General features: G+C 32.8%; 2 protein-coding genes and 1 pseudogene across 3 annotated transcripts in view; all 3 read right to left on the bottom strand.

Moving 5' to 3' along the window:
- BDBG_01484 (oxidoreductase) overlaps positions 1-884 on the bottom strand; it is a 2,258-nt gene extending 1,374 nt beyond the window's left edge. The window contains exons 1-3 of the mRNA XM_031720354.1: positions 537-884; positions 185-308; positions 17-96 (exon numbers count right to left, since the gene is read on the bottom strand). Coding sequence (XP_031576493.1) covers positions 17-96; positions 185-224 — 120 coding nt within the window. The 5' untranslated portion in view covers positions 225-308; positions 537-884. The remainder of the gene's footprint in view (positions 1-16; positions 97-184; positions 309-536) is intronic.
- A 7,150-nt stretch (positions 885-8,034) lies between these two features.
- BDBG_16385 lies at positions 8,035-8,123 on the bottom strand (annotated as a pseudogene). Its single transcript has one exon. The product of its transcript is annotated as a tRNA-OTHER (tRNA).
- Positions 8,124-16,861: 8,738 nt separating this feature from the next.
- On the bottom strand, positions 16,862-17,284 carry BDBG_01482 (uncharacterized protein; the record flags this gene model as incomplete). The annotated part of the gene is made up of 2 exons (XM_031720353.1): positions 16,862-16,987; positions 17,105-17,284. The coding sequence occupies 2 exons, from the start codon at positions 17,282-17,284 to the stop codon at positions 16,862-16,864; spliced, it is 306 nt and encodes a 101-aa protein (XP_031576492.1).
- Between the last annotated feature and the right edge of the window lie 5,524 nt (positions 17,285-22,808).

Here is a 22,808-nt window from a genome sequence, read left to right as displayed (position 1 = left end):
TTCTCGCCGCCGGCACCGTTGATATCGCCAACGACCATCTTGGCGCCTCCTGCGCATAGCGTCTGGCAATTGCGGCTCCAAATCCGGAGCCACCACCTGTTCGTCAATTTCTTAGGGAATGCGGATTTGAATAAACAAAAAGAAACGGGATGACAGGTTTGTGTGGATTCAGAGGCACACGTACCGGTGACGATGGCAACCTTGCCCTCTAGACGGGGGGCCATGATGTTTTTGCTGAGGGGTGTATAGGCAGGTTACTGGCAGTCGGTCAGTAGGAGGATAGGGATATCAGGGCTGGTGACGGGATTCTAGAAAAAACGTCAGCCGTTGCAAATGGTCTGGTCTCCTGGAGCCTCCTTTTAAACCGTCCTGCAGGAGATTTTTCTCTTCTTCACCACGTGGAATTGTGAAGGCCGTGAGTGAGAGGAATATAGGATATAGTACTTTTCAAGTACCAAACTAGCTCCGTTGCAGCGCAAGAATACTTTTCCAATAGCGCGAAATGGGCGGGGTGACAGGGAAAACATTGCACATACCGTTCTGTTTGCAATACTTTCAATAGTTCGAGCGGTGGTCGTTCAATAAGAATAGAAGAAGAGACGCGAGGGAAGAGGTTTTAGGTATTTTAGCAAAACTATTATTATAGCGGGTAAAAAGGCATCATCTGCGTGGGATTTTGATCTTTTAAACTTCTCTGTTGCCGAAGTGCGTCTTTGTTTCTTCGGCATGATTAGTGTTTCGGAGGGGTTCTACAGACTACGTATTTACTATCAGACTACTAGTTAGTTATTATTATTACCCATTGCCATTATCATGACAGGGGGTAAAACATGCGGGGGAAGCTTCTAGCCAGGTTGGCGGGCTTCTCCACAGCAAGTTTTCAGCAAGTTTATCAATGTGGGTGCCAACTTTAGTAAAGAGAGAATGACAATCCTAGTTACTAGTATCAAGACGGAGCCGTTGAATTTTTGAACACTCTAAGCAAACATCGCACCCGCCGGATATCATGGGCGTCGTCCCGGCTCTCGATATCGGGTTGCCCTGCGCCATTGGCCTTTAGCCATTAGCCGTGAGCCGTGAGCCGTGCTCGCTGCCAAATTGCCAAACCAGACCGGCAAAACAACCCGTGCGTTCGGCTTCTCGGTAATGCCGGCCAATCGCCAGCGTTGCCGTGGGGTTAGCATAAAATGCAGCCAGCCGATTTTTATCCAGAAAATGAGCAATAGGATTGATAGATAGATGAATAGATAGAGGTAGCTGCCGAAAGGTTGCAAATATTTTCGTTGGATCAGCTATTGTTGAAGTGCTCACTCCCATGGCTACAGAGGGCCTGAGAAGCATACATTTATGCAGATAATATAATCTGTCAAATGATAGACTGTTGGTCTAATCATCGCACGGCAGTTATTGTTTCAAGAGATAGTAAGAAGTTAGCGAAATCATTCATTCTTCATCGAACGAGTCTTACCCAAACAAAATCCTTGACATCCATTCCATTCCCGCCGTCCTTCTTCGGCAATGCTTCCCGGCACGGTCAACTTTTCCATTTCCGGACTGTTATGACTGCAGACATGCTCGATCTGCGGTAAGCTGGCTAAATTGATATTGGTTCTCTCTGCTATCGCGACAACCTCTTCGTGGCCAATGGAATAATGGATTACCCAAAAGACGAAAAGAGGTGGCAGACTTCGTGTCATCATGTTGATTATCGAAGCTCTCTACTATATCAATGCAGGGGGGTATTCTGAGCGTGCTATCTCCGCCTGCGTACCACTCACTATATTATTGTACTCCGTACTCTCTGACCACGCCTAATTCCCCCTTTCGGCATAGTGTGCCTATTCAGGAAAGGCGCCGCAACAGCACCCTTACTGATATAAGGGCCATGATGCCCTCACTGCTTCAACAACAGATTCTCCCTTCTTTGCATTTCTCTCTCACTTTTCATTTACCCCTCATGCTGTGCCGCCTCTGATGTGGTGATATCCTCTTTTTTCTCAGTTCTCAACAATCTGTTATTGTGCTTGCTGAAAAGGAACTGGTAAAAGCATAATGTATTCAATCATTGATGTTATCTGCAATCACATTCTGTCTTTCTGAGATAGACTTGTCTCCTAAAGCTAAGATACTACATTTTTGACTGTCAGTCATTTGCAATCATATTTGTCTTGAAAACAGATATCTTCTTAGATCTCAACTGAGATTGATCTCTGTGAAGTCTTCTACTGCTGCACTGCTGCTACTGCTACTAATCTCTATTATACTTTCTAGATCTCTGATCATATTTCTATATTCTGAAGATACTTCAGATGAAGCACTGCTCATAGCATGATAGAAGAGAAGCATGATGAGTAAATAAGTATAAAATAGATAAGTCTTAAATGTCAAGATATTGTCAGCAGTACATACACTGAACTTCTAGCACAGAACAGAAAAGTCTAAGATGCTAAGATATCAATCTCAACAGGTCATTCACACTAGAGTCTTTTACTGAATTTCTACTCTGTACAGAGTAGTTAGTCTGTTATAGTATCAGCTGCCTCAGCTGATCACAGCAGAAAACAATGCCAAGATGTCAGCTCAAGCCTTTATTAGATAAGTCTGAGTACAGAACACTCTTTTATCAGCTGAATTATTGATATAAAGTAGATTGTCTTGTATTATCTTGTAAGTCATCTTATAAACTAGGCATCTTTGCATATGAAGTACAGACAGAACATCTGCTATAACTGAATAGACAAAGAATGATTCTAGTCTATTCATGTTATTTGAAATTTTATTTGCAAAGCTGGCATTCTAGTATGAGACTTGAAAGAGAGACAATTGCATTAATTGTATTCTGAAATTGAAAAGATTCTATCAGATGAAATGTTCAAAGATGAACCTATTACAGAGATTCTTGATTAAGAGATTACTCAGTTTCTATCTCACTTCTGAATTGCAATAAAACTGTCTGTTTCAGATTCATCATTTCTCTAAGCATAGCCTGAGCATTTCTGGTCCTGATTGACAGCTAGAATAAAATCCTGCACCTCTTTTCACCATGTCAATTCACAGACTATAGAAGAGATAAAAGTCTGTAATCTCTTCTTTAGTTTTTCAGTATAAATATCATCTTTCTCTCTCTCTGTCTTTATCTTTATTTCAATTTGTTTTCCACTCTTCATTCACTGTCATAAGAAACTCACTGAGGGCTTCAGCTTCTATTTGCATTGCATTCAAGACAACTCAACATTAATAAGCATGTTCAGTTATGACTACTGAATCTGAACTCTGCAGTATCATCATTGTTGACAATAATACAGCAGCATCTCAGTTCTCATCACATGAGTGAGAGCTATGAAGAAAGAGATGTATTATGAACTATAGTCTTTCAGAGTATGAGACTCTGTTTAATGATGCAGAACTCAATTTCTTCATATTCATCTTCATATTCACAACATCACAGTCACTGAAGAAATGCAAAACATTTAACTTGAGAGCAGTTCTGATAAGATCTTTCTCTTACAGCTGAACTTGCTCTTTACTGATAATAAAATAGAAAGCAGCAAATCAAGAAATTCACATCATATTCAAAGCAAATTTTACAAAGATCAGAGATGTACAAGAAGAAGTACAGCATCTGAAGCTTTGAAATACTAAGCTATAAATCAAGCACTGTACAGAGCAGATAGAGAGAATGATTCAGATTCATCATCTGAAGACTGAGATCAGTCAGCTGAAGTCTCAATGTCAATGTTCAATATACTATATCATTTCTTCAGAGTGGAAAATCCTTCTGTGTGAACATAGATTCTGCTCAGAGTGTCTCTCTTCTATTTCAATGATCTGTGTATTATGTCATTGAGATATCACTGACTATATAAAGAGTTATTAGATAGCACAAGCCTCAATCACTCACTTTATGCTTGTTTTGCTGCTTGTGCAGTCCTCTCTTTCATCTCTACTCTCATCATCATCTTCTCTACCTCATCTTTCACCACCGCTGTCCCTACCACTATCACTGCCTCTTCTATCATCACTACTACCTCTATATTCTTCTACAGTCATCACATTACAGTGTTTTGCATGGAAAAGTTAGTTTTTCTATAATAAAGAGACAGCAGAGAGAAGAGAAATTTACACAGTTTAGCTTTCTGAGAATGATGTTTTTGAAATATGAGTGTATTTCATGCAGTTATATCTGTCAATCTGTTCATTGATGATGTTTACTTAAATTCTTTTGAAAGTGATATCAGATCACTGAATGAAAGATGAATTGTAACTTTTAACATTGAGAAAGAAAGTAGAGCATGTGATATAAATAGTATCTTGAGTATATTTATCTTATTCATCTATACTCATTTGAGAAAGTGATGAAATATGTTAACTGACAAGTGAAGCTCTCTGTGTTCTGATGCATTGAGCATATGAAGATTGAAATATGAAGTCTTTAGGCAGTGACTGCTGATAATTGAATGTGAGCAACATAGTCATTAGCAGTACCCAGGATATGAGAAGGAAGGATCATTACTGTGAGAGATAATAGAGAAGAGAGTGAACAACATGGCAAGATACTATTATCATGAGACAGTTTGTGTGATGTCATTTAAAGAGATCTAGAGAAAATTTGTTTGTATAATTTATTAAAATAAACAACTACACACAGAATTGCTAACAAATAACTAATCAGAAAATTCATAGTCTAGACAAAGTGAGGGCAAAAATCATTCATTTGAACTTCATACACAACCTGGTTATCTCAGCATGCTCAGTCTCTCTTCTCAATATTTTCAGATTAGTGTGATCAACTAAACTCCTTTAGACTTCTGCCAAGTCCTGCTAACTTCTGGACTAATAAGAGACTTCACATGTGCTTATAATCTAATATCTTGTAGAGAGTCTGAGAAGAAACAGTTCTATTATATATGAAAAATCAACTTCACTTATATAAAATATTTAATTGACTTCAGAATTATACATCTATTCTAAATATTTATCTAATCATTATTAAATTAATATTTTTTAAATTCTCAGTTATTCTGCTATTATCTCTGCTATTTTACAACTCACTATCTCTTCTCATCATATCACAATCATTGATAAAAGACAGTGTATCTTTTAAATCTTAAGATATTCAATATCAGACATACTTCAGTCAATATTCTTCATCACTTAAAAATAAATCCTCTCTACAATCACTACAGTCTCTTAACAATGTAGATAATAAATATAATATATCAAATAGTAACTTAACAGAGCTTGAATCTATTAATACTTCTTCAGAATTCAAGATCACTGATACTAATATCAATATCTCATAAGCTTGTTCATAATCAAACTACTGTAATTCACAGCATCTGTCTACAATGCCTTATAATCAGCAGAAAAGATAATTGAAATTATCTCATATTATCAGAATATTACAGTAAAATAGTTGAGAAATGAAGATCTTTATAGAGACTTAAATTCAGAGTTCTGATATCTTAACTCATTGATAATACAGTACTTCTATAAAGCAGTGAAATACACTATATTCAGCACTTTTCAAAGCAGAGATATTCAATGATAATCAATATTATACTATCTTACTTAAACAGAAGCTGAAATATTTTATTAATACTTTCTTCTTTGTAAAATTCAATCATGATTCTGATCTGAATATCATCAACTTTCAGACTGCTTTTAAAATTATTCAGACTGATATATTAACCTGATTTAATCTACTTACTTCTGTTCTAAAAAATAAACATATTAATTGAAAGAGCTATGAATAAGACTCAGATAAAACAACAGTTATTAAACAGCTATTTATTATTATAAGTATTATATATTACTCTTATTTCTTAAAAAACTCAAACTTCTTCAGCTCTATTCTCTCTGTATATTTTCATAACTTAAGAGTAAAATAATGAGTGATAGAAACTATTTCTGACTTTGAACTCTGTCACAGCTATGTGATGAGAAATAGATTGATAATGAAAATTACTAAATGAGAGAAGATATAACTTAATATTCTTAACTTATTAATATTTCTATCTAATATCTCAAACTTTTAGTAATCTCTGATAATATCTGTTATTTTCTAATATATTCTTTGAACTTCTATCAACTTCTGAGTCAATCACTTAACTAATTCTTACTGTTAGATTAAACTTCAGCAGCTTGTCAAAGATTCTCAAGCTGTTATAGTCTATAATGTAAGAGGTCTACGCTGAATAGATCAGTATAATATTATAGATCTTATATAACAAAGAGAAAAATGTTAGAGAAGGAAAGAAAGAGAAAGTGCGAGAATCAGTGATTGAAGTGAATATTTATATGTGTATGTGATGATGTACGCGGTGAAGCTTCAGAGTGAAAGAATATACACATGTTTATAGCAGTCAAGGATCAGTGATTGAAACATACACATTTATGACAGCTGAGAATCAGTGATCAGGAATGAAGCAGTAGAAATCTATGAAGTGTACAGAATAGTCTATATAATTGATCAGGCACAGCCTGTCACATTAGTCTCTCTCTTTCAGAAGCAGTTTTCATCAGTCAAGAGTCACTGTTTTGAATAACACAGAACTCAGAGTTCAGGTCAGTTAATCATAGCTGACTCATTTCACAAGATATTGTCAGCTATGACTGCAGAGTCTCTTATCAAGAATATTCTCAATCTCTCACTCAAGCTTATTATCTTCTTCTATGATATCTGGTAACTGTCAGTCAGAAGTCAGTTGAGAAGAGAACAGATTAATGACAGTATGACAGAGCAAGCTTGTATGAAATACATTGTGAATTTCTGATGATGTGTCAAGATAATAGTTGTAACTATCTAGAACTTCTATCACTTTATACCTGATGTGACAGTAATCTAGTGTATAAGATGAACATGTAGTTTGTATGTTCTTAAGATTCAATCATATCAGATCTTCTATCTTATATTATTTGATAAGATCTCAGTGAACATTGATTTGATTCTCTTGATCTTGTTTCACAGTTATTATGAAGGTCTCTGCTCAATCACAGACATCTCAGAGCTTTATTACTATATTATCAGTGATCTGAATCAGACTGCAGAGGTTCAGTATGAACTGTGTAATCTCTAGAAGATTCAACATCTTCATGTGATAACTGTGTGTAAGAAAGAACAGGCTTACATCTATTAAAACAGCATCTTGTTCATTGATAGCAATCTCTACATGTAGAAGCAGATCATGTCAATCATCTTATAAGTAATTGCAGAACTTACAGAGATAGTTCTTTACAGTCTGAATTATCTATTCTGATGCATCATTGATCTCAGAGTGATAGACAGTTGACAGACAGTGTATAATCTTAAGAACTTGACAGATTCTTATTCAGAGAGTGCTTATAAATTAACAGCTCTGATCTGATACTATTGATCTCAGTAACTCATACATCTGATAGAATGAACTCTGTAAGAAGGCTTCAGTGACTTATTCAGTATTCATCTTATTACAAGATTTCAATATTACATCTTTACTTAGTCAGTCAATGATAATCAGAATGTTTCTATAATTCTTGCTCTTAAATAGATTAATAGTGAAGTCAATCACTACATCTTATCAGATTCTATCAGAAACATCAAGTGATTTCAGTAGACCTTTTTTACAGTTCTTTCATGAGATAACAGAAGAAAAGCAGTTGCAGTTTCAGATAAAGTGTCTGATACTGTTTAATATCTCAGGTCAATAGAACTCTTAGAAGATTATTCTATACAGTTATTCACAGTCTGAATAATCAGTTATATGTATTATTATTATTATTATTATTATTCTTCCATTATACTCATATGCAAGCGGAGCTTATGATGAGTCCTTGCGTGATGTTAAATACAGGTCAAGTGTTGATTATACAGGAGGAAATACAGGTGTTGAGACCACGCCAAGATAACAAGAACATAGGAAAATACAAAGGAGTGACAATTAGATACATGCGATAATAACTTCCCAGCCCAGGAACATAGAGCAATTCATTGGAGCGATTTGTACACCTCTGTATTTATTAGGAACCTGAGGTGCTTGAGTTCCGGATTTAATGTATCCCCTGCGGGTTTCGAACCCACGCGCCTTGGTTTCCCACGCCAAGGTGCTACCGGGTGGCCGCATTAACCATTCAGCCACCGGGGCATCAGTTATATGTAAATCATGTATCTCTTGTATTATCTGAGTGTGTAAGAGTTCAGAGTGAGAGACTCAGTATTATTTATGAAATTGTAGAGTATTATTATCATTGATTGAACATTCTGAGATGTCAATTCTTACACATAATTCTGAGGAAAATCAGAGTGCTTCTTGTCATACTGCTTCAGTGAGTGTTTAAAGAAGTTCATCAGTTTAAGCTGCTGTATGCTATAGCTCATCTAATGTAGATTCAGAAGAAGTTGAGATATCAGTGACAGTTCTAATCAGAGAAGCATGTATAGTGCTGTGAGCTGTTTCATCTTGATCAACTAGTATCTTCAGATTTAAGAGCTGGTGCTCTTGATTCATTCAGTGAGTATCTGTTATATCAGATAACATGTCTTACTCTCATTATGAGAGAGCATCTGCTATCAAGTTCTGACTGTCAGAACAGTAGTGTATTATAAAATGAAAGTGACTTAAGAACTTAGATTATCACATCTGTCATTTGATGAGTTTACAGATAGTTGTGAAGTATTTGAGATTCTTATGATCTGTAACTATCTCGAATTCAGAGACACTTCAGAGTTCAGAGTCTCATTCTTCTAAACAGTGTATAATTGCAAGAAGTTTCTTATTATAGATCTCATAATTGCATTCAGCAGGACTCAGTTTCTTAGATATGAAGATACATGATTATAGAACATCTTCATTATCATATTACAATATTGCTTCTTCTATCACATAGTCAGAGAAATCAGCTTCAATAACTGTCTTATAATCAGAATTGAATATTATCAGTAGAGAAGTATTAATGAACATCTTCTTTATCTGTATAAATACAGCTTCAGTGTCTGCTGATCATTGAAATACTGAGTCTTTCTTAGTGAGTTCTGTAAGTGATCTTGCAATATCTGAGAAGTTTTATATAAATTGCTGATAGAAGTTAGCAAATCTGATAAAGCTTTATACATCTTTCACAGTGTGCAGAGCCTTTCATTCAAGAATAGCAGAGACCTTCTCAGAATTCATTCAGATTCTCTTGTCAGCTTCTATGATGAAACCTAAGTATTTAGTACTCTTGACTTTGAAATCACACTTGTTAATATCAATTGATAGTTCTGCTTCTCATAGTTATTGTAATACTCTTTACACATACTCTTAATGTTTCTTTCTGAATTCATCAGTGAAGATGAGAATGTTATCTAGATAAGCAGATACAAATTCATCAAGAAAGTCTTGAAGTGCTCAGTTAATATACTTCTGAAATGTACTGAGAGCATTAACCAGTTCAAAGAGTGTGACTACTCATTCAAAGAGATTATATTATGTTCAGAATACTGTAAGTCACTTATCTTCTTTAATGATGCAGATCTTATGAAACACAGTAATAACATCTAACTTTATAAATTATTGAGCTTGTTCAATGTAAGCTAGAGTTTCATTGATAAGAGATAAAGAATAACAGTCTTTCTTTGTTAATCTGTTCAATTCTTGATAATTCACACAGAATCAGAGTTCTTCACCTGGTTTCTTTGCAAAGAGAATAGAGACTGCAGTGAAAGAGTTGCTAATGTGTATGAATTCTTTATTCAACAGATTATTGAGTGTCTTTTAAAGAAGAAGAAGTTCATCTCAGAACATGTTATAAAGAGAGTCTTATAATGATTTGAAATTCTTATCATTCTTTTTCTCTAACTTGATACTGTGATTCATTTCAGAACCTTGTAAGAGAGATATGTTTGTAATATTATCTTGTTAAAAGATATCTAGATATTCATGATATTATTAAGAGAGTTTCATATGAGAATCTGTTGTTGTAACACAGAATAACTTTTCTAGAGCCTTTTTGATATCAGTCAGACTGATGAAATAGATTGACACATGATTCTGCTGTCAGTGAACTTGTCAGTGACTCTGTCAGTGATTTTGATAATGACTTCTTTTTCAGAGTATTTTGTAAGCATTGGCAGAGATCTGTGTAAGATTCATAGTCTTATGAATATCATCTTCATGAATTCTATCATCATTAGAGAATATCAAGCTTCTGTTTTAAGCATTCAGTAAGATGTCTTATTCAGATAGTCAGGCAAGTTCTAACATAAGATTATAATTGAGATTATCAACTTCATATGTGTAGGCATCTTTATATTAATATTCTCTCACATCTATGTTCAGTTTCATCATGTAATGGGTACAAACATCTTTTGAGTCATCAAATCCTGTGAGAAGTTGAGGTTTTGATAAAGAAATACACTGAAGGTTATAATGTCTTACAACTGAAGATTTTATCATTGTATAGTAGTATAGACTGCTGTCTATCATGGCTTTCATATTATACATGTTATCAATCACAGTAGATACAAGAATCACATTCATTGTTATCTTCTCTTCAAATTGTTGTTGTCTGATCTCTTCAAGCCTCTGTTTATGAATTTGAACAGAAGCTAATCTTTTCTCTGTTTCATCAGAGTATTCTCATAGTTATCTTTCAAATCTTTCTCTAATGTAATGTGGTTGGCGCGGACAGGCGCTGATTCATTCTTTGAATGAGAAGACACTGATCTCAAGTATGAAGACACATAGATTGATTGACAGTTAAAAGCAATGTATTCTGATCAGTTACAGTTGATGCACACTTTATATTGATGTTGATCAGTGACTTCTTCAAAAGTGATCTCAGAGATCTGAAAGCCTGTTCAGACAGCAGAGACCCTTGCTTGTGTATAGACATTTAAGTCTACTCAGTTCATAGCATCTGCATCATTGTTGTTATTCTTCAGCATAGATATATGAGTGACTGAAATATAATATCTTCTATCACTGTTCTGTATACTCTTGAGTTTGATAAGATAATCATTCAATGTCTGAAGCTGTGTGTAGAAGCCTTCATAGATCTGGTCTTTGTCTACACTTACAAGAGCCTGTAAGAGTTTGAAAGTCAATGTCTTCTTGAGCATGCTAATCTTTATTCAATTCTCTCAAGATTGATCACCTGCTTCTAGAATCTTAGTATTGAAGTCAGAGATGAATATTGTAAGAGAAGTGTTTCTCTGTTGAGTGCTCTGTAATTAATCTAATACTTTCTGTTGCATGGCAGTGTCTTGAAACAGAATATCAAGATGTTTGATAATATTATCAGGTGTTTACAACACTAGTTCACATGCTTTCATTCATGAATGAAACTTCTGTTTCATGTGATCCTTCAATTGTTCATTGATATATCAATCTTGATTGATTAGTGAATCAATGATATCTTTATTCATACTCAGTTTTACAAGCACTTTCATTCTTCATAATGAGTAGAGAGTGAGATTGAAAGCATTAAAATATGTGAAAGCATTTAAGTGTTCTTTCAGTGCTTTTGTATTTGATTCTGTAGATGTTGAAATTGTCTGTGCAAGAATTTCTTATTGAGATAATTATTGAATTTCTTTATATTGACATTGTTGAGTTGTATACATATCAGCTATTTATTGTTGTTGTAATTTCAACATTGCTCAGAGTCACTGTGACACTGTATCTATACTTGTATTCAAGAATTCTCTCATACTATTGTTAGACATGATTATATTGATTATTAAATATGTGATATCTGTGAAATTGTAATTATATGAATATCTCATACATCTGAGATGTCAGAACTCTCAGGTCTTTCACTGACATTCTCTTGTAAAATCTTACTCTCTTCATAAGATCTTGTTACAGAGTCAGAGTGACTGATGAGTAAGCTTCTATCTGAGAACTATCTGAGAACTCAGTGTTCACTTAACTCTTTGACTGTTTCTCTATTTCTTATGTGTTGTTTACATGTTCAGATATCTCAGTAAAAAATTATTTCTAATGAGAAGATAATGTATGAATAATCATTTCTAATAAGAAGATGATGAATATTTTTCTAGTATAAGAGGCCTACACTGAATAGATCAGTATAATATTATAGGTCTTATATAACAAAGAGAAAAATGTTAGAGAAGAAAAGAAAGAGAAAGTGCAAGAATCAGCAATCAAAGTAGATATTTATACACATATGTGGTGATGTACACGGTGGAGCTTCAGGGCGGAAGAATATACATGTGTTTGTAGCAGCTGAGAATCAGTGATCAGAACATACATGTTCATAGCAGCTGAGAATCAGCGATCGGGAATGAGGCGGTAGGAATCTATGAAGTGTACAGAATAGTCTATATGATTGATTGAGTGCAGCCCGCCACATATGATAATATAAACTTCAAGAAGACTATATGAGATGAGATAATCAGATATAATGATTTCATAACTACTGTAACTACTACTACTGTGATTATTTCTCTCAATATTTCAGAAACTAATCTAACTCAGATCATGCATGATTTCACAAGACTATTAACACTGTAAGAAATCATTGATGCATCTGATATGACAGATAATAATAATGAGCTTTAGAAGTAAATAATATCATGTCTTATTTCAGATGCTGTTCAAAAGATTTATAATAATGAGATTAAAAGTGTTTTCAGTACTGTAAATGATTTATTATCTCAAATGTCTATTATTAATACACTTTCTGTGCATAGAATGTGTTTTCAGCAGTTGAGTGCTATTTTTGAAAATGAGAACACTATTGCAGAAACTATGAGAGTTCATGAGAAGATATTTAATGATTTTCTTAATTTATCAAGAGATTATACAGCATTTTCAACTCATCTCTTTTCAGTGTATGAAGATGCTTTAATTATAAAACTTATTCAGTCAGTCAAGATAAAGCAGTCAAAATCTACAGATATCTTTGAACAGTGTAACTGACTTTATTCTATTTCTGAATGATTTTATATTCAAATGAATCTACTCTTTATTATTGTCTATACTCATTTTGAAGCTGAAGTCTCTGAGAAGACTTATCACTGTATTCAGTTCAATCTCACTCATTAAAACTGAAATTCTATGACTGTCATCAATCTGAAATATCATCTTCTTAAGCCAGTGATTTCTCAGAGCTTCATATCTCAAAGTCTTACTCTATTTTATACTGCTATGTAATATTAAGATTATTCAGTTAGCAATCTTAAGTGCTCAGAAGATATCAATTCTATTATATAACAGCTTAATTCTTCACAGTATCTTTAGTTTATTGAAGATGTATATATCAAAGTATTTACTCTTAATATCTGAAATGAAATTGACTCTCAAATCTCTCAGCTCACTCAAGATATTGAATTTCATATCATATATTGTCTTCTCTAAGAATATGAATTATTTATTTGAATACACTATACTATTAAGTATGATGATATTGAACTTCTTGAGTACTTTATTTTATCTCTGATTATCTTCTTTCTTGATACTGATCAATATAATTATGTTACTGAGATGCTTCATTATTTTTGAATACTTCAATTCATCAAAATCTCTTCTCTGCATTGAGTGATTATAACTGTAAGTCTTATTAACTGGTCTGAAAAACTCAGCTTCTTCAAAGTAATTGATTTAGATATGAAACATCTCAATGATAGCTGTAAGCTGAAGATGAAATACTATAAAAATTCAATAAAGAATATCTATCTTATATTTGATTAAGTCTGTCTGTCAAATACATGAGTTCATCAGCTACAGTGAATTTTAGAGTCTATCTTTGAGTGTTCACTTATTGAGGAATATATAAGTGCTGTTACTAAGCTTGAGATATTCTCTACTGCTAGAAGTCTGTTAAAGAATAATTATATCTTATCTTGAGATTTACTTTTACTGTCAAAGAAACATATGTTTGACTTCTTGAATATACTTTTGATTGAAGTGAAAGATCTGAAGAAGAAGATTAAACACTTTAATCTAGTATGAATTCAGCAGCAGTTGATTGCAATGAACTTGAATTTGAATGATATGATTATTAATGCTGAAGTTAAGTCTTATTCTGAGAAATTCAATAATAATATAGAGTAAGATTCTATTTTTATTGAAAATATACTATCTTTATCTACTGTAAATAATCTATCTGATACTTTGAAAACAATTCTGAAGAAGAATAACTAAAATTAATGAATATACTGAAGCTTTACTTACTTCATCTTCATTTAATATACAATGTTACATTTTCACTGATAAATATATTAATAATAGAACTTCTGTATTATTCTGTCAACTTGTGAGCTAATTAAATATCAAGATTTAAAATAAATATGACTAACATCTGACAAATTTTATTTTTAAGATATCATTTTTCAATATCAACTAATTTATATTTATAACTAATACTTATAAAGAATGCTTATATAGAATCTTCAATATATTCATTTATACAGATTACTTATTTATTAGAGTTCTACTTAAAATCTTCTTTATAAAGCAGAGTAGTATAAATAAAATAAGAATCTAAACTATCAGAGCACTGCTTCTCAGTGAAGAAGAAGATAATCTCTTTGACAGTAATTAATGTAATTGTATTGATGAGAATGCACTGAGATTCTTAGACTTATATTTAAAGATGCTATACTCACTCTTGTATACAATAACTCAGCAGTGAGAATAAGAATCTCTGAACTTGACTATCTGAGCTCTTTTCTTCTCAGAGTATATTTAACATTTCTCATTATTCTCTTGATAGATAATATATCTATTCTTTTCCAGCAGCTGCTTACTCAGCTCTGTCTTCATTATTCAGTTAATATAATCTCACACTCTCTGCTTCTGCAGAGAGAAGCACTGAAACTTCTTGTAAAAGACTGATTATCATTTTTCTGATTTCTGAGACTGATAGAATGATGAGCTCTTGCTTATCATTCAATTTCAACTCTATCTTGACTGACTTATCAGCTGTGTCTGCTCTCAACAGACATGGCTGATGAATGAAGTGTTGAAAAGAAGAGAAGTGTTATATTCTTTCCCTATCATATATATCTCATTCATATTCATATTGCTTACTTAGTTAGTTCTGACAGAACTTCTTTCTCTGCAAAGAACAGAGAAGAGAAGAAGTCTGAGAAAGAGAAAGAGAAGTGAGAGCAAGAACTGCTATATAATAATATTAGCTTCTTATTCTCTTATCATATTATGCTCATTTAGAGAGAGCTTTTCACATCTATCTGAACAAGTTCAGCTCATCATCTCTGTTCTTCAAAGAAGGAAGAGAAGTCTCAGACACTTTCTCATCCTCACCCTCATGGGCGAGGGCGAGGGTGAGGGTGAGGGCAGAGAGATGAGAGCAGGCATGAGTGCAGGCATGAGGGAGAGGACTAATTGTCAGAGTTAGTATTTCATTTCATTCTCATTATACTTTTCATACTGAATAGACATGTACAGTGAACAACAAACTCTGTCAGAGTGAAGTTATTCACACAGAATAGCTGCAGCAGTAGTAAGTATATTCTTTTCACTGATGAGAAAGCAGAGTGAGTGCATTCACATCAATGTTGCAGGAGAAAGAGATGCCATATTGATTTTTTTGAATCATGAAGAAGAAGAAAAGAAGAAGAGAAGAAGAGAAGAAGAGAAAGAAAGAAAAAAAAGATTCAAAAATATTAGTATAGTGTTATTCATTTCTTCTTCAATATAGTGAATTTATCTTCTCACTCATTAACTAATTTGATAGACTTAGAAGTTCACACAACTTTAAAGAAATTCACAGATGTTTACAAAAGATCAGTGAAGTTAAAAAAAGATCAAAGATCTCATTGCCTTGCAGTATCATTTCCCTCAAAGATCTCATCACCTTGCAGCATCATTTTCCTCGAAGATCTCATCACCTTGTGACTGCGTGATAATCAGTATTTCCTCATTCTCATTCTCTGCTAGTAATGAGAAGCTTTTCATACTCTTCAAGCTATGTACTGTTTTTCTCAATCTCATTGATCTGAAAGTTCACAGAACTTTGAAGAAGTTCACAGATATTTACATGAGATTTCATTGATCTAGAAGTTTGCAGAACTTTGAAGATCATGATAACTTGAATAGCTGGCATCTTCATTCATTTATGAGCTATGATTATTATCTCAACTCAGGTGTCACTTCTTATTGCTTGTTTTACTGTCAGAGACAGAGAGCATGACAATCATGAAATTTAATAATGCTTTTTTGATTGATTCCGTGTCATCTGTGAATGCTATACTTCTTTCCTCATTCAATACAGTTACACTTGAACTGCTTTCAGACTGTGATCTTGAATGTGTGAACTGCTAGAGCAAGATGCTATTTGAAGCTTATTAAGCTTAGAAGAAAATCTTTGACAGTTTTTAAGTCAGTTACATGAGCTATATTCACTTTTTGAAGTGAAGTTCATATCTTTAAGATATCAAGATTTAAGTGAGAAAACAATCTCATTGTTCTGCAGTATCTGAGTTCACACATTGATTATCTTCAAAAGATAGTTTCAGGTTAGAAAGAAGCTGCGCTTTCATGATTATCATAGACTCAGAAACCTTTAAGTTATAGTTATTAAGAACTTTGTCAGTTGTGTGAGCAAGATTGAGTTTTGACTCTTCAACTGCTTTGTAACATTCAATCAGATGTATGACAGCAAATTTGATCATTGATGCAGTTTACAGCTTATTAAGCTTAAAAGAAAATCTTTGATGATCACACAGCAGAATTGAAAGAATAGTATCTTATTAATCATTTAAAATAAAGAAAAAAAGAAAAAGGAAAAGAAAGAAGATATTAAGAGAAAAAAAAATAAAAACAAAAATAAAAATAAAAGTAAAAGTAAAAGTAAAAACAGCAACAGTAACAGAATACAAAGCTACTTCTCAATAATTCTCTCATCAATCTTACAGTCAACAGGATTCACTCAACCGCTCCACCATGAACTCGCTCGATTTTTCGAATAAGAACCCGCCGATAGATCCATCGAAAAGCCCTCGATCATACGAGCATTTTGACCCCATCGCCGACCGCATACCCTGTGTGGTGGTGGAGTTATCCAGCCAAATGTGAACCAGACATTGTTCAAAACTCCTGTGTGGGATTATCCCCCATTCTCCCCTACCACACCACAACCCCGGGCCAAATTGCCATGCAAATTGTAAGGTGAAGAGACCTAGCCATATGCACCAATCTTCTCGATTTTGGAAGATCCCCGATCTGTAGTTGTGGAGATATCTGAGGAGCGTCCTCCGCGAAAACCCTGTCCATCTTTGATGTTCCAAAACACCAACGCCAAGTCCCACCCTCGTACCGCCCTTCCTAATCTGGCCCATCCCTGGCAGAAAAATACAAAAAGATACCTCAGCGATAATATCAAGCACATAATCAATGGCCACTTCTGAAGTGCAACCTCCGCGGTCTGTCTTCAGTGTATCTAGACATCAACACCAAGTCTCACCCTCATACCACCCCTCTCAATCTGGCCCATCCCCGGCAGAAAAGTACAAAAAGATACCTCAGCAACTGTATTTGATACATAATCGGCAGACACAACAACTATAAAATCAGTATACCCCAAGGTCTGACTGAGCCTTTGATCCCTGCACAGTGAGATATATTAAATCTAGTTTTAATATCTCAATATTCAATAGATTCTGCAAGGGATTGAGAACAGCAACACTAGGTTTCTATTGAATTTGAGAATTAACTCTATATTGATATAATCATTGACAAAGTCTTCTATTTTGAGATATAAATAATCAGTTTCTCTACATTTCACTGACAATATTTATATTATTATATAGAAACAGACTTATATTCTCTATAATATCAAGACTCTGAAGAGAGAAAGTCTTGATAGAGAGTATACAGTAGTGTATATCTTAGCAGTTTCTATCTCATTCTTCTGCAGCAGTTAATGCAAAAAAAAAAAAAAGATCTTAGAAATAGTTTTTTACTTCTCTTGAAAAAGTAAGGTATTTTTCTCTGAGTTTTACACAATATTCTTATAAAGAATTAAAAACAGAGCTGTTTTCTGTCATAATTTTATATTCTTTTAAGTAAGAATTACTTTTTCAGTAGCTGAAGAGCTTTCATTAATACTTAATTCTTTTTTATACTCTTTATTAACTGATTTGAGTTGCACACTTGTTGTGTGAGAAGAATTGAATGATTTAGAATAAAATTGAATAGTTTTAATCAATTTCTCTGCAAAAAATTGATTTATTTTTTATCAGTTTTTCTCTTAAAAACTGTTATATCATCTGATTTATTATCAATTGATATTATACTTTTCCTCACTATATCTCAAGAAAGAGATTGTAAAGATTTTATTGATTTATCTTAAAAATCAATTTTAGTTTATTAGATTGTCTTCAAAAATCTAACCTAGTTACTGAACTGATGTGAAAAAAATCAGGTGTTTTATATATAAAAGTCTTTTATTCTTCTTTTGAAACAGTCTGACCAACTTTTCAATTCAAAAGAGTTTAATAAATATTTCATTTGAAACAGTCTGATCAACTTTTCATTGAGTAAGAATAATGAGTTCAAAAGTACACTCAGTTGATGTGAAAAAAGATGCTTTTTCAAATGCTATTCCTGAGATTGAAATTCTGAAGAGAAGAAAGAAAGAAGAAATAGAGAAACAACAAGTTCTTGAAATACAGAAACTTGAAAAAGTAAGTAAAATTCTTGAAAAGCAGTGTCTGAGTGAGATGAATGAAGAAGTTCTGTTAATTCTTCATGCTCAGACTAGACAACTACAGAAGATGATCAAGTTCAAACTTGGAATTTCAAACACAGTTCAAAAAACATTGAAAATTCCTAGTACAATCACTGACTTCTCATCTTGCTCTTCTTCCTTCTTTTCTACTTCTTCTTCTTCTTCTTTGAATCAGAAGAAAACATATGCTCAAGCAGCTGAATCTGCTGTCTCTAAATCTGCTATCTCAAAACATGCTTAAAATCCTGAGAAAACTGAGAAGAATAATGCTCATACTTCTATTGATAGAAAAGTGAAGAAAAAAATACAAAAGAAGAAAAACTTCCAAATCTCCAGAAATAGAAGACTTATTCTCAAAGTCTCAAACCAGGACATCTTGCAAAGAAACAAGCTAAACTCAAATCTCATTTTCAGAATTAGAAATGAAATTAATCAGCAGTTCTTTTCTCAGTTAATGACTGATATTAAAGTTCAAAAACCAGTTATAGCTTCAATTGAGCCATTCTTCTTTGAAAACTCTATCATTCTGACTACAATGTCTGAATTCAGTGCAGAATTCCTTATTCAGAATAAGAATCTCTGAAAATCAGCAGTAGAATCTTTGTTAAACACAACAATTCTATCTGAGAGAGATGAAAAGTGAGACAAATTCATTCTTCATGATATTCCAGTTGAAATTTTTGACTGTGAAGAAGGAATGCTACTTCTCAAAAATGAATTAGAAGAATACAACTCTATTCAACTGAGAAAAGAGCCTGTATGACTAAATTCAATTGAGTTCAGATAAAGTAGAAGAAATGCCTCTGTTCTAGTATATACAAAAACACTTGAACAGTCAAAGATCTCTGAAGTAAGAGTAGCAGGTTTGAAAATGAGAGTTCATGAATACAAAGACTTAAGAATGAATCTCAAAGCTCAAACACAGTGTTCAAACTGTCAAAGATATGAATACTTTACAATCTTCTGTTTCAGAGACTCAAAATGTGCATTCTGTATCAGAGATCAAAAAACTAGTGAGCATAAATGTGAAACATGCTCAAAAAGAGATGAAATATATCAACACACTCTGCTTAAATGCTCTAATTGCAAAGAAAAACATGCATCTAGCTCAAAAGAATGTATGTTTGCTCCAAGAACTCAAAAGAACTGGAGAAAAGATGAAGCTCAAAGCAAATCTAGAACTGAAGAGAATAGTCAAGCCAGTAAACTCACAACTGCAAGCTCAAAAAGAAGGAACTCTTAACTATCTAAATCTTCAAACTTCAATTCTTCAGCTAAATGTAAACAGAATTTGAATTCTCAAACTTCTGTTAAGATTAGAGAATTGAGAAATGACTCTGATAATAAACTAGACATAATGTAAGCAGTTGAGATTCCCACTTTTCAGAATAGTTATAATCTACTATCTGATGATAGTGATTAGATTCTACTCTACTCTCTTTTAGTATGAATATACAACAAAAACAACAAAAAAAGTTTAAAAACTCTTCAAAAATTACATTTATTCAAAATAATGTGAATAGAAACTCAAATTGCATTTATTCTTATCTTCAAATTACATTTGAATAAAAAGTTGATTTTATACTGCTTCAGGAGCCGAATTTTGATACTGAGTAAAAATATGTTATTTCTCATTCAAGCTACTACTGCTTTTTACCTCAAAAGTCTGAGATAAAGTCAAGAGTAGTAATCTATGAAAGAAAGAGATCAAGATATCAATTTAATCTAAGATTTAATATTATATCTGACTCTGATATTCTGGTGAGTGATATTATAGATAAAGAGAATGAGTTTAATACTATACAGCTCATAAATATCTATAATGAAAAGTCATTGAAGAAAAATAATAACATCTGAACAATTAATAGAGGATTTCTGAACATAACTTCATCAAGAAACTCTATAATTGCAGGAGATTTCAATGCACATCATCCCTGATGAAATTCAGAATGCAAAAGAGCAGTAAGAGCTGATAACCTGATTGAATGAATCTTTGAGCATTCAATAGATTTAGTTAACAAGTCTGATCAACAAACATTCTTTAGAAAAGATATGAAACAGAAATCTATTATAGATCTAACCTTCATATCATAAAATCTAATAGAAAAAAGACTTGTAAACTGATTTATTGATTCAAATGAGACATCAGAATCAGGTTATGAGATTATTCAATTTGATATTGAACTGAGTGAGGAATAAATGAGTGAAAATCCTCTTCTCTCTAATCAGTTTAACTTTGAAAAAGCTGACTGAAAGGCAGTTGAAGAAAGTATAAAACTGTTAAAATCTGAAAGACAGAGTGAGCTGTATTGAAATCCTGGTCAAGATATCTCAAATGAAATGCTTGAGAATAGAGTGAAGCTCATTACATCTATTATTCTAGCAAGTGTTAAAGATAATATTTCAAAGAGAAAGTCTTCTGAGTATTCAAAATCTTGATAAAATGAGAATATCACATCTAAAAGGAAACAATTGGCTACTGCTAGAAGAGATTGAAAGAATGATATAATTTCTGATAAAGAGTTCAAAGCTGTCAGAAATGAATATTTTTCAGATATTAAAAAAGCTAAAACAGACTGCTGGAATAAATTTCTTGAAGAAGCATAAGAAAAAGAAGTTTTTAAAGCTTTTAACTATACTAAAACAAGAAGTGTAGCAAAACTTCCAATCTTAGAATATGAGTTTCAGAATGAATCATATACAGCAAACTCTTTTGAGAAAAAATGTCAAGCTTTTATAAGAACTTCCTTTCAAAACTCATCAGATTCAGATTCAGAGAAAGAGAATATGTCACTTCTCAACTATATTAATGAAAATGACTGGAAATGACCTGATCTTACTCAAGATGAATTAGAGTCAGCTATCTTCTTAAGTTCAGTTAAGACTGCTGCAGGGCCTGATTCAATTAATCACTTGATTATTCAAAATACATACTTCTACTTAAAGAATGAATATTTTCAGCTCTTCTTCAATCTCTTGAAAAATGGATATCATTCTGAATGCTGGAGAGAAGCCACTGAAGTGATTCTTGCAAAACCTAATAGAAAAACTTCAATTCTCAAGTCATATAGAGTAATATCTCTTTTGAACTGCCTAGAAAAGGTTTTAGAAAAGATAATAGCTACTCAACTATCTTTTATAAGCTCTATCAGTAATTCTCTTTTATTCAGTGAATAAATGAAAGATAGAAAACAGTGTTCTGCAATTGACACTGTTCTCTCAGTTGTTCATAATATTCAAATAGCAAAGCATGAAGATCTGGTCTCAACTGCAGTTTTTATTGATATAAAAGAAGCATTTGATCATGTTTCAAAGTCAAAGTTAATTCAGACATTGAAGATGTTAAAACTGTCACTTTCTCTAATAAGATGAGTTAACTGTTTTATATCTAAAAGAATTATACAACTTTTCTTTGATAGAATGAAACAAGACAAGACTGAGATAAAAATAGAAGTATCATAAGAATCTTCAATCTCACTTATTTTATTTGCAATATACACTGCATATCTATTCAAAAATAGAAATATGAGAATAGTGTGATCTCTGAGTTATGTGAATGATATTGATCTAGTCTACAGCTCAAAAACTATCAAAGAGAATTTGAAAGTGATTGAAGAAGCTGCAAAGGAAATCTTTGTTAGAGCAGATATCAATCAAATTCAATTTAATATGAATAAAACTGAGTTAATTCATTTCTTTTCTAGATTCAATGAGAAAGAACTATCTCTAACTCTTTTAAATAGAGAGATTAAACCCAGTGTAAATGTCAAATGATTAGAAGTATAGTTAAACTTCAAGTTGAATTTTAAATATCACATTCAACAAAGAACTGTCAAGGTAGAAAGACTATTGAACAATATAATCAGACTATCAAATACAGAGAGAGGTCTATTCTTCCAGGCTATGAGACAGTTATATATAGCCTGTATTATATCAGTAGCTGATTATGAAGTTCAAGTTTGATGAAATAATCAAGAGAATTTCACTGAACTCTTTCAAAGTCTGCAAAACAGAGCCTTGAGAAGAATTCTGAGAGCATTTAAATCATCTTCTATTAAAGCAATGAAAATTGAAGCTTCAATTCCTCCTTCTACTATTAGATTTGAAAAGGCCTGTATGAACTATGCTCTGAG

Source organism: Blastomyces gilchristii (genome assembly GCF_000003855.2).
Source record: "Blastomyces gilchristii SLH14081 genomic scaffold supercont1.2, whole genome shotgun sequence".
In the NCBI taxonomy this organism is placed as follows: domain Eukaryota; kingdom Fungi; phylum Ascomycota; class Eurotiomycetes; order Onygenales; family Ajellomycetaceae; genus Blastomyces; species Blastomyces gilchristii.
This window is presented reverse-complemented; position numbering and strand designations above follow the sequence as displayed.